The 14,987-nt window shown below is 42.3% G+C and overlaps 1 protein-coding gene across 1 annotated transcript in view; it reads left to right on the top strand.

The window, feature by feature from the left end:
- Positions 1 to 6,793: 6,793 nt before the first annotated feature.
- NME7 (NME/NM23 family member 7) overlaps positions 6,794 to 14,987 on the top strand; it is a 94,321-nt gene continuing 86,127 nt past the window's right edge. Inside the window, exons 1-2 of the mRNA XM_060234614.1 lie at positions 6,794 to 6,901; positions 14,525 to 14,691. Coding sequence (XP_060090597.1) covers positions 6,899 to 6,901; positions 14,525 to 14,691 — 170 coding nt within the window. The 5' untranslated portion in view covers positions 6,794 to 6,898. The remainder of the gene's footprint in view (positions 6,902 to 14,524; positions 14,692 to 14,987) is intronic.

Below are 14,987 nucleotides of genomic sequence, written 5' to 3'. Positions count from 1 at the left end.
TGGTAGACTCTAATCTGGAAAACCCCAGTCCTCCACATGAAGTTGTCTCAGAACTCTCTCAGCCATACCTATCTTTCAAGGTGCTTGTTGTGGGGAGAGGGAGGGATCGTGACTGTAAGCTGCTTTGAGATGCTTCAGGCTAGAGAAAAGTGTGGTATAAAAAGCTGCTTATTATTATCATCTCATTAAATTTACATGAGTACCCATGCAGACTCTATAGGGAACTGGGGGAAAGTTCACTCTTCCCATTTCTTCATCCAATCCTCCCTCTCAAGTTATGTGAGCTCCTGTTTAGGCATAGCTTGTCCTAGTGGATGGTAAGGACTTAATGAAAGTATGGGGTGGGGGGAAGCAGCAGCAGAAGCGTGCACAGCCCTTGTGCAGACTACATATTTTGTGGCTGCTAATTCCATGTGTTAATTAAGTGTTGTGTGAATAAATTTGTCTTTCCTGACACTGACCCTTATAATCAGTTTCATTGGGTATTTCCGAATGATTACTGTGAGAGAAAGTGGTACCCCTTAATCATTTTTTTCCATCGTTTTAAGAAGCCCCAGATTAGCCTTTCCTCAACAAGGCGTACCAATTTTTGATAATTTAGTTGTCCCTTTCTGTACTTTCTATGTCACATATCTTCCACCTTTATGTTTTGTGTCATAGGCAGAGTAACCAGAACTGGACCCAGTATTATAAAAAAGGCATTTTACTTTCATTCCTTTGTTTAATAGTTCCAGAAATTGAATTTGCTTTTTTCATTACTGCTTCATGCCAAGGTAATGTTTTCATGTCAGGCTCTCTGACATGATTATCAGGCTCTCTTTATCAGATGGTTACAGCTATTTCAGACCCCGTAAGTATATATGTTGGCAGGATTTTGTGGTCCCATTGTACATCACTTTGTGTTTATATGAAACCTCAGCTGTCATTGTGTTGCCCATTCATCTGATTAAGAGAGATTTTTTTTGTTAGCTTGTGATTTTAACATTTTAAATACTTTGGCATAAAACAAGTGGCTTTTTCTTTTACATAGAGCAAGATAAGGAAAGATATCCAGATGTACTGAGCAATGTGCAAGGCAAGGCCGTAATTGCCAGGCAGAGGTTCCTGAAAAGACAAATTAATGTGTATAAGTAGGGATACGATCAGGCCAGCTTTTGGATAGGCTGTCTGATTCTGTTTACCACCTGCATGTTTTCTTTCCTGACTTCTGTGATAACCTTTTTCCACTTACACAGAGGGCCAGCACCCTCTACAACCTCTCTTCATCAGGTTATGGGTTATACATAGGTCAGGACGTCACACTTGCCACCACCTTTGTCTCTTTTAAAATCTACAGAGAGTCATGACCATCTAGGGTTGCCAGGTCCAACTCTAGAAATATCTGGGGACTTTGGGGGTGGAGCCAGGAGACTTCGGGAGTGGAGCTGGGAGCAAGGGTGTGTCAAGCACAGTTGAACTCCAAAGGGAGTTCTGGTCATCACATTTAAAGGGACCGCACACCTTTTAAATAGCTTCCCTCCATTTGGAATAATGCAGGATAGGGGCACCTTCTTTGGGGGCTCATAGAGTTGGACCCCCCAGTCAAATCTTTTTGAAACTTGGGGGGTACTTTAAGGAATGTTACGAGATGCTATGCTGAAAATTTGGTTCCTCTACCTCAAAAAACAGCCCCCCCCTGGAGCTACAGATACCCATAGATCAATTTTCCATTATACCTTATGAGAAATGATCCCAATGGTGGAGCGTCTAGCAGACATTTCTCTCCCCTCTGCCTCTTTCTGATAACCCTGAAGCAGGGGGAGGGACTCCAGACTGCGGGATCCCCTGCCCCCACCTGGGAATTAGGAAAAACAAGAAAAATACTGCTTAACCATATGTTGCAATGTGAGTGCATACACACTCTTTACTCAAACAATATCATAAACATATGACATATAGGACATATTATGTATATACTTATTTTGTACGTTAAGTTCCGGAGTGTAATAATTGCGGCCAGAGAAATTGTAAAGGAAACACGGAATTGAACTTAGGACTCGTGTCGCTGCCACTACACCTGTTGAATTACTCTACAAAGAGGAGTGGTCGGGTCCACCTGCGTCTTTCAACAAAAGGATGAGAATGACAGCAGAATTTGCCTGACAACATTTGAAATTTTGAGTTTCAACAGTAGACTTTTTTTGCTTTAAGAGACTTATAGAAATTGTTCTATGATATTGTTTGAGTAAAGAGTGTGTATGTGCTCACATTGCAACATATGGTTACGCAGTGTTTTTCCTAACTCCACACTGCAAGTTTCCTAATTATCTTATTTCCCAGCTGGGGATTGGCAGCCCTTTGACCATCTCACTCCTCATATCTTCTCTCTCACTCCCAAAGACATCCATAGACAGGGTAGCCCAGTCCCCTTTAATAATCAAGCCCCTTTTAATAAACAGCACTCACTCACTCACTCACTTACACAGAGCTGATTCCCATTGCTTGCTACCACCATTCATTCTTAACCGATAATATATTGAGATATTAAATTGTTTGTGTGTGTGCATCTTCCCTTAGACACACAGCCCACAGAGTTAATCAAAACAAGAAACTTTTAGTTTTAAGAACAAAACACTGAGGAAAAAGTCTGAGCAACAACTTTTTACTTCCACTGAACTTTTGAAGGGAGGTCCTATACCTAAAACTAGGATCCTTTAGTTACAAATTTACTGTGTTCAGCCTGTTCCAAACAGCTTTTCTATATGTTCCCTTGTCAGAAAACCCCTTATCCCTCAGCCTTTAAGCTGTCAGCTTCTCAGCTGCTCCCCTTTAATTGTCCTTTCTCAACCACTGTTTTCAAGTCTCCTTCTCTCAACATTCCATCCTCTTTCATTGGTTGCTCTTAGAGAGAGGCGGAACCCAGCCCGTCAATCACAACTTCATTTCTAGAAATATTAGCTATGTTTATGCAATGGCCTTCCTTTCCTTTTTGGATGAGGCCATGACTTTAGATACTAGTTGCTAAGGAATCGGCAGTGCAGCCCTACCAATACTTTCCTTGGGTCTAAACACTAGTGAACAGAGTTGAGTAGGATTGCTGTCTAAGTAGCTTAAATTGTTTCTTTTTTTTACCCTTGTTGAAGCCCTAAAGGATTCTGCCTATTATGTACTATTAATATTATAGCAGTCGTTAAAACAAAGCACCTTAAGTAGTGCAAAGGCAAATAATGAACTAGTTAAGTACTTTAGTGTCATTTTATCTGCTGCATTCCTTGTATGGTGTTCATTAATAGTTATGTAGAGACTCTGAAGCATATATGTTATTTCTTCTCTTGGAAACCATTTCAGTGCATAATAGGGAATGAAGATGTGCTTTGCTCTCAGGATTTACGTTCCATGATAATTTTAAAAAGAAAATCCCTCAACTAAAATTTCCACAGGTCATAGCAGTAAAGGAGTCATACTTTAAAAACAAACAGACCCAGCACCTGAAATGACAAGTAGGTGGCACAATATCTAGCTGAAACATGAATAATTGGTAGCTGTAGACATATCTTTCCCATCAAATAGAATGGTAACAAAGACCACCAAGTCCTTGATTTGGCTTGCCAGTGTAAAATATGAGATAGAACTGCCCATTCCTAATATATTTAATTTAGACTGCAGCAATTAGAGGTGAAAATGACTTCTTATTGCCTCTTCATTCCTTACAACATCTGGGCACACACACAATTTTTAAGGGAGCAAAGGACTCACAAGAGCTTTTCCAGCAGATGCTTTGTCCAGTGAGTCACTAGGAAATGAATGGCTCAGAACTGGTTTCTTTTAATGCTGTGCTCTTGGCTGCTGAAAGTTTAAATAGCGCATTTTGTGACTAATCACTCAAGTGAAATGTATGGAAGGGACAGTTCAACTGATGGATGTAAGCATATGTAGAGACACTTGTGCTTTGGGGAAATACAACCAGAAAAACCTATCTAGTATTAGAAAGTTTGGCCACCTTAAATGAGCCGCTGATGAGTGCTAAAGATTTTAACAAAATAATCTTAAATGTTCCTTGAATGCCTGAGTATGTTGTTGCTGGAAATCCAGCCTTGGAAACGCAATGCCTCCCAGAGATACCTGGGAGTCATATCTTGGGCCTGTGCTCTGCAGGTGTGTGTAACATAAACAGGATTTTTGCCATTTAAATTTAGATGGGAAAAAAGAGAGAGCAGAGATTTTCATTGGCATTAGCTGAACTGTGGTGCAGCATTCACATAATTTTTGATAATTTTGGATTTGTCTGTAAGGAATGGGTTGTTTCTCATTGCCTTGCAAAAGACATGATTTTTTTTTAAAGTCTGTTCACACAAGGGTAGTAAAAGCTGTGTCCTATCAGCTGATCGACAACTGCAAAAAGCAGAAACTGAGCAGATATGAGCACATTCCCTCAGCTGTGCCCCAGGGTTCAGTCATGCTGTTGAAGTTTGTAGCAGAACCCCAGGAGTGGAGAGGGGAAGGTTCCACCTTTTACTTCCTCACATTTCCTTTCTATAATATACTGGGTTCAACATATAGAAGAGGTGGGGTGGTCATGATAATCAACTCTTTATTCAATACAGCATGTCATAGGGCTGCAGTCAAAGACTGGCCAACCGGCCAATGGGGCCTCAACCATATACAACTCTGGGTTCCCATGGAAGCATGGTATTGGTTCATTCAAACCAGCTGGGTCCCTGTGATTGGTGCAGGACAACAGGTACTGCCCATTGTTCCAGTTCCCAAAGCTCAGTCCTTATGGCTCCACTGAGCCTGGCAGGAACCCCCACACAAATAGTCTTCCCTTTGGTCCACATATACAACACTTTCCATACATTTCCCCCCCTCAATCCAGGTACTCGGGGGTCCCCAACTTTTTTGATCCTGTAGGTACCTTTGGAATTCTAACACAGGGTGGTAGGCTCAGCTGCAAAATGGTTGCTGCAGATGGTGGAACCAACTAGAAAATGTGAGTGTGTGAAGTCGTGTGTAACTGTAATAGTAACTCTTCAACATTCAGGCAGAAGCTCTGCTTAAAAGCATGCCTTTTAAAATGAACATATTGTTTAAAATGTTTTCTTGCATACGCACAGTTTACCTTTAGTCATGCAGTGAAGATACTTGAGCTGTGGTGGCAGTTGCTAAAGCAACTTTTAAAAAAATTGGATTTCCAGGGGCTAATCAGAAGCCCTGCTGGTCAAAATCCTCACCTGGCCATGCTCACTTTCTAACATTTCAGTGCCAGCAAAGGTGCTGCCTTAGGGACCCTAGACTTACATAATGTGGACTTTAGTCTTTCTGTGTGTGTGTATGTGAATTCATATTTACGAATATGAATTATGGAGTTAATAAAAGTTAATATTTCCTTAATTCCTGTTTGAGATCATGGAGAAATCTTTTTACTTTGAAGGTGTGAACTGTACAAAACCTTCACCTTGAGTTTTAAAAAGTTTTTCTCTGTCTTGACAGAGAACAAGCTGTGTGTATGTTGTGGGGGGGGTCGCTTTTCAGCTTCACTCACCCAGGCTTTAGAAATGCAGATGGCTCCCACTGAAGGTGACCATTGCCATGTGGGGAACTGCAGGCCTGAACAGAGGCTGCAAGGTAACAGAAACATTTTAGAAACACTATAACTTCTAAGTTAAGGAGCCTGCCTTAGAATAACATCATTAGGCATGTACAGATGGAGGGACAGAGGAACTGCATGTCTGCACTTTTCTTTGGGATCCATTTCTCAGTCTCTTGATGTGCTGAGAGTATGTGTGTGGTCAGTTTCTTTTTAACAAATGTTTAATATATTTTAATGCTGACAGCTGTTCTTTGTACCACCTAGACGTCTACCATTTGAACATGCTATTTTAAATGGGTACCAAGAGAGGGGGCAGTTAATGAATTGGCAAGGTGCTAATCCCCCAGTGGCATGCAAGTACAGTAAGTTGTTCCCATGGCAGTGGGAGACACAGGCACAAGGTGAGCCCTCAGAACAACCCCACAGGGAAGAAGAGTCTCGGCCCTCTCAGTGGGTGGTGGTAGTGGGTGGCCTGAACGGGGGAGAGAAGAGCCCCTCAGAGGGCAAGACAGAAGATGACCTGCAGGACAGAGGGGCTGTTCTACCATGGAGAGATTAGAATGTTGCTTGGTAAGGACTCTATTACACCAATAATAATAATAAGTGGTGTAATTAGGTGGTTAATCAGGTAGTGATAAACCTGCTGCTTGTGTATATTGTTAACCGACTAGTGTAGTTAGTATACGGAAAGAAAAATTACAGACTTCAAAAGCAAAGATTTGTCAGTAAAAGATTTTTGTGAATTCTGCTGTATATACCTTCTGCAGTTCAGAGAATGAGCAGGAGGATGCAGAAGCTTATTTCAGTATGAGAATGTGGATATACAGGAGTGTCCTTTCATTTCCAAAATGTTAGTTGGTATGTTGTTCCACTGACCATTACACTGACAAGTGTTCAAAAGAACATGCAGTCACTCCTAATTGTGTGTGGGACAGAATCATGTTGATTGTGAGAGTGGAAGTCTAGACTTCTGCAAGACTAGATTTAATTAATAAATTTATTTACTTATTTTGGTAAATAAAGATACTTGTTGTAAATACCCAGTTTCGTGATGACAAGAAGCATATTTTGTGCCAAATAATCAAGCAAAATAGTTGCTGTGTGATATGCTGAGATTTATTTGCTGGTGGGGGAAAAAACTTTTATTTTTGTGAAGAACAAACTTTTATTTGTTTGGCAATTATTATTGAATTCTTACATTTGTTTTATTTGTGTTTTTTTCAGAGTCAAGATGAAAGATTTGTTTTCATTGCGGAGTGGTATGATCCAAATGCTGCACTTTTTCGACGTTATGAGCTCTTGTACTACCCAAAAGATGGATCCGTTGAGATGGTAAGGTTCTTGCTATCAGAATATGGTTGCATAGTTGTTTGAGAACAAAAACAAGTCACCCTTGACAACATAGGCACAATTTCCCAAAAAATAAAAAAAATTCTAAAATTGGTTTTCATTCTTGGGATTTAAATACTATCAGTTATGTGGGATATAAGATATTATCTCTTCTCTCCATGAATACACATTAGAATTGATTCAGTTTTTAATAGATCATAGAATCATAGAGTTGGAAGGGATCTCCAGGGTCATCTAGTCCAGCCCCCTGTGCAATGCAGGAAACTCACAAACACCTCTCCCTAAATTCACAGGATCTTCATTGCTGTCAGATGGGCATCTAGCCACTGTTTAAAAACCTCCAAGGAAGGAGATGGAAACAATGATATAAGGATGTTAATTGAGAGACCTTTTCTAGTATTTTCTGATGACACCATAAAGTTCTAGTGAATGGGAGAAAAAAAGTAAAGATTGTTGCCAAACTGTAATTGACTGAACAGCTATTTTCTGGCCTGTCCATTGAAAATATGGATCATTTCTCTCCAGCACTAGATCTGAAGGCTGTAAACAGCAGCTGGATACCTCTGCTTCTACTTCTTTTCCCAGCCTTCACAAATGAAACAGATGTTCATTTAGCCAAACGGTAGTTGAAAGCTTTGTGATGGAACTGACCTATGTGAGTCTTGGTTGCTAAGGCTGGCTAAATTGGCTTTCATTTTAAAAGAGCAAAGCTCCAGTTGCAAAGGAGCCAGCCTGTACTGCATATGTGTGTCTTCAATTCCCTGTGTTTAATCCTGTGCCTTGCATAAGAAGTGTGTGAATTTTGCCCCCTGCCCTAATCTTCCAGAGCTTGGATTTCCCAGCAAACAGGCAGTTGGAACCATCTTGAATTTTAAGTGCCCTGAAACAAAAGTGTTTCTGAATATTCTTATAGACTCTTAGAAAAACTGATGTCTACTTTTAGTATTTGATGCTGTTTTCCCTGCTTTTTCAGTAATGCTTTTTGGAAGGTCTGTGTGCCTTCAAATGTGTAGGAGCCAGGCTGAATGGGGGCAGCTTGTGTAGGGAGCTCTGGATGCACTCTGGGGGTTTAAGAATCTGCCCTTTGAACCACACTCCTGGTAAGCTGGTATTGAAATGCAGAGAAACTTTGGGGGAAGCTTCTGATACAACATGAATAGCTGCCCTATGAAAAAGGAGACCTTCCAGTGCTTCTAGGCATGTACCTAGAGGGTCCTCTGGATCCAGACCAGCATATTTGACTTAAACTTTTCTATGAAGACTGTTCAAGAGGGAGAAGAATAAATCTGCAAGCTGTATTTACCAAATAGAATGTTGATATTATGGTTGTTTACCCACTTCATTGTGCACCTGCCTTTTTGTTTTAATCAAATTTATAAATAACTTGAAGTGCACAAAGCGTTTTAATTACAGGAGGGCAGGGGAATTGATATATGTATTTTTAACATTACAATTTATCACCCTGAAGATTTAGTCAACATTAGAGAGTTTGCAGTAAATATCAGTAGAGCCACTAAATATTATTAGAGCAAACTGGGAAAGTTAGAAGCACATAAGAAAGCATAATTATTATTTGACTGCAGTGAAAGTCTGTCCTTTGTGATCCTGAATGCCAAACAGCCGAATAAATTACTTCCTGCTCAGCATTTTTGAGGGACACTCAGTGCTCAAGTTATGAATGATTGGTTCCTCTTTCTTTCCTTTCCACTTCCACAATGTCTGCTGACTGTTGTCATTTGAAACTTGTAGGATGGGGATTGAAATTTAGCCAAAGCACATTGTGAAAAGAGAGGCAAAGGCTTGGGTGGGGGGACAGGAAAAATTATTGGGACTTTTTCTTTTATGTGTGATAAGGATGTTTTTTTATTTTTCCTGTTAAAGTATTGAAACAACCCCTGTGAAGTATCTTCTCTTGTAGGGTTAGTAAAATGTTTCTTAAGCCAAGGTTTTTCATACTTAAAAATTATAACTCTCAAAAAGTTTGAGGACTTTTTTCATTGGTAAAATATACTTCCTCTAGTGGAAAGTGGGAGCAGTTTAGGTGACTTGACACTTGGAAGCATGATTTGAGTAAGCCAAGTAGAATACGGAAGGATGGGAAAGACAGGAACATTTACCTAGATTGGATCAAGACTAGGGTTGCCAAGTCCAATTCAAGAAATATCTGGGGACTTTGGGGGTGGAGCCAGGAGACTTTGGGGGTGGGGCCAGGAGACACTGGGGGCGGAGCCAGGAACAAGGGTGTGACAAGCATAATTGAACTCCAAGAGAGTTCTGGCCATCACATTTAAAGGGACAGCACACCTTTTTAAATGTCTTTCTTCCATAGGAAATAATGAAGGATAGGGGCACCTTCTTTTGGGGCTCATAGAATTGGACCCCCTGGTCCAATCGTTTTGAAACTTGGGGGGTACTTTGGGAAGAGGCACTAGATACTATATTGAAAATTTGGTGCCTCTACCTCAAAAAACAGCTCCCCCAGAGCCCCTGAAACCTCCAGAACAATTCCCCATTATACCCTATGAGAATCGATCACATAGGAAATAATGAAGACGTTTCCCTCTCCCCCCCCCCCCCCTTCTGGCCAGTCTGAAGAGCGGATCAGCCTCTCAACTCACCATTTGCTGCCAGCTTCTTCACAGAAACACACACAGACACACCATTTTAAATAGAAGCCTTTCAAGTCAAGCCTCTGGAGGTGCAAAGGCACATGGTCCTTTGCAGGCGCGGCTCCCTCTCTCCCCCCTCCGCCGCCAGCCAGCTGATTGGGACCGGAAGCAGCCTGGGAAAACTGAAGAAAGGCTGCTGCGATCGGGGCTGGGTGGGAAGGGCAGGGCAAGGAAAAGGTGCTGAGATCGGGGCTGGGTGGGAAGGGCCGCCATTCCCTCCCGCTTTCCAGATTTTTGGCTAGCGGGAGAAGAAGGCATCAAATCGGGGGTCACCAGGAAAAGCGGGGGATTTGGGACGCCTAATCAAGACATTGGGTTGGAACCCGAGCTTGGCCCTCCCATTCATAGCTATGGAAAATATATTTGTATGCACATAAAAGATATGTGAGTGTGAAGCTGCTCCTTCAGTTGAATGAAAAGAGGAATATTGGCTGGTAGTTAAATTTGTATGCATTACAGCCCTGGGTACCCAAATATGGGGGTCTGTTTCCAGCTCTGCCTTTATTTACTTTAATTCTCTTTCCCCCCCTAAATGCTTTGTGATAACTCAAGAGTGGAAAGTATGGTTACAATCTGAAAGTTATTTACTTTCAATAGTTCACTTGATTTCAGTTGAACTTCTTGTATAGCAGGAGCCTTTTTAAAGATAGGACCTGTATTTTAGGGGTGTGCACTGAAAAAAATTCAGTGCCATTTGGATTTAGGGTTATTTGGGATTAAAAGTATCCAGGTCTACCATATATCCCCAATTACCAGGTTCAGTAAAGCAAGCTGGTTCGGGAGATATTTGGGAATCCTGAATACATGGTTTTATTATACTCTATGGGCCATTCAAGTTAATGGCAAAATCTCAAAGGGTATAAACTGGGGACTGGGGAGGAGGAGGTTTGAGGGAGAGGCACCAAACTTGCAGTATGGCTGCTGGAGTCTGTCACCCAAAAAACCGCAAGTCCCAGAAAGTTTGGACCTGGTGGTCCAATTCTTTGCCGCCCCCCCCCCACAAAGAGGTTACCCCCTATTCCCCATTGTTTGCTATGTTAGGTGGGGGACTGTCAGTTTTCCCACAGTGTTTACAGTGGGCTGGGGCAGAGGGGGTTTGTGAGGGAGGCACCAAATTCACACTGTATTTAAAAAACAATTATTCTGAAGTACTCCTACTAGGTGATGTCTCCAGGCTTCCAGCCAGGCAGGGATCCACTACATGGTACACAGGAAGAGAGACAGGCAGGCCAGGCACACAGCAGCAGCAGCTGAAGAGGCCAGCACAGTCTCTCCAGCCAAACAGCCATCCAAAATGGAGTCTAGCCACTAGGAGGATGTCTGCTGAAATGCTCTCTGCCCATGCACAGAACAGTTAAAAATATAACACTGTCCTGTGATTGTACAAAGAGCATTGCAGTTTGCAGTTCTATTGACAGGATTGCAAGTTCTCCCTCCCTGTCCCAAACAAGGTAGGTGATGCTGAGCTCCAGCTTTGCAAAGCTGTACAATTGGACATGAGATCCCTCTTCCCCCTCTTCCTCCCCCCTCCCCCTCAGGCCAGGGAAGCCAAGGAAGAGGCAGGAAAAGCCCTGGAATGGCAGGAAAAGGAGGCGAATTTTAAACCACTTTCCCTGCTGTTATTTGGGGCTCAGAATACTTGCCGAATACTTTCAGTGATATCCACAGAGGCTCTCTTCGGTGAGCCAAATCAGACCAGAGAATCTAATTCAGCTCTAGCCAGTCCCAAATACTGCTATATAGACTGTTTTATAATAATAATAATTTTTAATTTATATCCCGCCCTCCCCGCCGAAGCAGGCTCAGGGTGGCTCACATAGTATAAATACAACATTACAATAATAAAACAGATAAAATATCCCAATTTACAGTTATTACTCAGTTAAGCAATTAAGAGATCAATAAAACAAAATTTAAAACCACAGATTAATTGGTGCTACAGATATAAGAACATAAGAGAAGCCATATTAGATCAGGCCAATGGCCCATCCAGTCCAACACTGTGTCACACAGTGGCCAAAAAAAATTATACACACACACACACACACACACACACACTGTGGCTAATAGCCACTGTTGGACCTCTGCTCCATATTTTTATCTAACCCCCTCTTGAAGGTGGCTATACTTGTGGCCGCCACCACGTCCTGTGGCAGTGAATTCCACATGTTAATCACCCTTTGGGTGAAGAAGTACTTCCTTTTATCCGTTTTAACCTGTCTGCCCAGCAATTTCATCGAATGCCCACGAGCTCTTGTATTGTGAGAAAGGGAGATAAGTACTTCTTTCTCTACTTTCTCCATCACATGCATTATCTTGTAAACCTCTATCATGTCACCCCGCAGTAGACGTTTCTCCAAGCTAAAGAGCGCCAACCGTTTCAATCTTTCTTCATAGGGAAAGTGCTCCAGCCCTTTAATCATTCTAGTTGCCCTTTTCTGGACTTTCTCCAATGCTATAATATCCTTTTTGAGGTGTGGCGACCAGAACTGCACACAGTACTCCAAATGAGATCGCACCATCGATTTATACAGGGGCATTATGATACTGGCTGATTTGTTTTCAATTCCCTTCCTAATAATTCCCAGCATGGCGTTGGCCTTTTTTATTGCAAACACACACTATCTTGACATTTTCAGTGAGTTATCTACCACGACCCCAAGATCTCTCTGTTGGTCAGTCTCTGCCAGTTCATACCCCATCAATTTGTATTTGTAGCTGGGATTCTTGGCCCCAATGTGCATTACTTTGCACTTGGCCACATTGAACCGCATCTGCCACGTTGACGCCCACTCACCCAGCCTCAACAGATCCCTTTGGAGTTCCTCATAATCCTCTCTGGTTCTCACCACCCTGAACAATTTAGTGTCATCCTCAAACTTGGCCATTTCACTGCTCACTCCCAACTCTAAATCATTTATGAACAAGTTAAAGAGCATGGGACCCAGTACCGAGCCCTGCGGCACCCCACTGCTTACCGTCCTCCACTGCGAAGACTGCCCATTTATACTCACTCTCTGCTTCCTATTACTCAGCCAGTTTTTGATCCACAAGAGGACCTGTAACATAGCTTGCATAGTGATGGTATAATTTCCACATTAAAAAGCTAGCTGGAAGAGGATGGTCTTACAGGCCCGGCGGAACTGGTTAAGGTCCTGCAAGGCCCGTACCTCTTCTGGTAGCTGGTTCCACCAGCGGGGAGCCGTAGCCGAGAAGGCCCTCTCTCTCATTTTCACTTTGACCTTCGGCTCAGGGATTGTCAGCAGATTTTGCGAGCTAGATCGAAGCACTCTCTGGGGAACATATGGGGAGAGACGGTCCCTGAGGTAGACAGGTCCTCGGCCATATAGGGCTTTAAAGGTAGTAACCAACACCTTGTAATGAATCCGGTACACAATTGGCAGCCAGTGTAGTTCCTGCAGCCCAGACTGTATGTGCTCCCACTTAGGGAGTCCCATTAACAGTCTGGCCGCTGCGTTCTGCACTAGCTGCAGTTTCTGGGTTTGGCACAGGGGCAGCCCCATGTAGAGTAGTCTAACCTCGAGGTGACCGGTGCATGGATCACTGTTGTCAGGTCATCGCGCTCCAGGAAGGGAGCCAACTGCCTCGCCCGTCTCAGATGAAAAAAGGCGGATTTAGCAGTGGCTGCTATCTGGGCCTCCATTGACAAGGAAAGCTCCAGTAGAATCCCCAGGCTCTTGACCCTGCACACTGTTTTCAGTGGCGCACCATCAAAAACCAGTAGGGGAATTTCCCTTCCTAGACCGCCACAGCCCAGGCACAGGACCTCTATCTTCATTGGATTCAGCTTCAGCCCACTCAGCCTGAGCCAGCCAGCCACAGCTTGCAACGCCTGGTCCAGATTTTCTGGGACATCACCGGGCCAGTCGTCCATTAGTAGATAGAGCTGGTGTCATCAGCGTACAGATGGCAACTCAGCCCATCCCTCCGGGCAATCTGGGCAAGGGGGCGCATGTAGATGTTAAACAATGTCTGGGAGAGCACTGCCCCCTGAGGCACCCCACAATTAAGTGGGTATCTCTGGGACAGCTCTCCTCCAATCGCCACTCTTTGTCCCTAACCATCCAGAAAAGAGGAAAGCCATTGTAAGGCCAGCCCTTGAATCCCTGCATCGGCAAGGCGGCAGGTCAGTAACTGGTGGTCGACCATATCAAACGCAGCCGATAGGTCTAACAACAACAGTACTGCCGAACCACTTGGATGAACCAAATGTATGTCGTTACTGTATTTGTCTAGTAAATCTTCCTATAAATCAAATAAAACCTCAAATAATAAGCAGTGTTGATTTGCCAAATGTTTGCTTTTCTGGTTTGTCTTTAAGAATTATCTAATTTAGGGATAATACTCTCCATAGTTATCTTTACATGCTCTAATGAATACGTTCATCAATAAGAACTGAAAAAGTTCTTTTAGGACATAATTGAAAATGTCAAATAACAGGTTTTACTAAAACAGTTCATTTAACTCACAAAGATATCTGAATTTGTACTACAGATTATGTCTCCAGTTGTTTCGTATGGATTCATCGTATACAAGGTCTCTGGAAATGCAAAGTATGAAGTCTGGAATGTTCAGAATCTAGCAACTAGACTAGAATTTTGGATGCATAATCAGCTTAAATTATTATTATCAATGATTACAGAGAAAAATCTGAAAATATTCACAGTTCTTCTCAAAAAGACAGAAAATGGGAAAATATTTGGGTGTATTTCCAAATATTTCCTCCCCCTTTGCCTGATTTCTCCCCTCCCCTCATTTGTCTTTTGATATGTACAGTTCTGAAAAGTACCTTTGAAAAGATACTTCTTAGATTTAATTGTGAAAATAACTCATTGTAATTGTATATTGTTTTATAATGAGAGATACTGGAACTTTTAGATTTGCATGTAGATGACGCAGCATCTTTGCTCTGCAGTATGACATGAAGAATCGCTGTAGGTTCCTGAATCGCACAAAATATGAAGATCTGCATTTTAAAGATCTGTTTGTTGGCAATAAAATCACAATCTTTTCTCGTCATCTCAATTTGGTTGACTATGGGGATCAATATACCTCCCGCATGTTGGGCAGTCGCAAAGAAAGGTGAGAGTCTTTTCACTACTGCACTATTTTCAACTTTATGTACTATTTTGACCAGCAATATTGTTTCACTTCCAGAAGGATTCACTGAGAGAAAATCCTTGTATAAGAGACTGGTAAAATATCATGTGGCATAGCAAATTTAAAAAGTTCCAAATTCATGTGGCAACTTGACTGCATTTCCACCGTCTTCCCCTGTGACATGAGAGATGTGTGGCAGACCTGCCCATGCTCCTTGAAAGCAGCTCAAGGAGTTATGGAATTATGGAATTTGAGCCTAACCAACACAGTCCAAAAGA

This window comes from Heteronotia binoei, chromosome 3 (genome assembly GCF_032191835.1).
Source record: "Heteronotia binoei isolate CCM8104 ecotype False Entrance Well chromosome 3, APGP_CSIRO_Hbin_v1, whole genome shotgun sequence".
Classification (NCBI taxonomy): domain Eukaryota; kingdom Metazoa; phylum Chordata; class Lepidosauria; order Squamata; family Gekkonidae; genus Heteronotia; species Heteronotia binoei.
The sequence above is the reverse complement of the archived record's forward strand: the minus strand, read 5'-3'. Positions and strand labels throughout refer to the sequence as shown.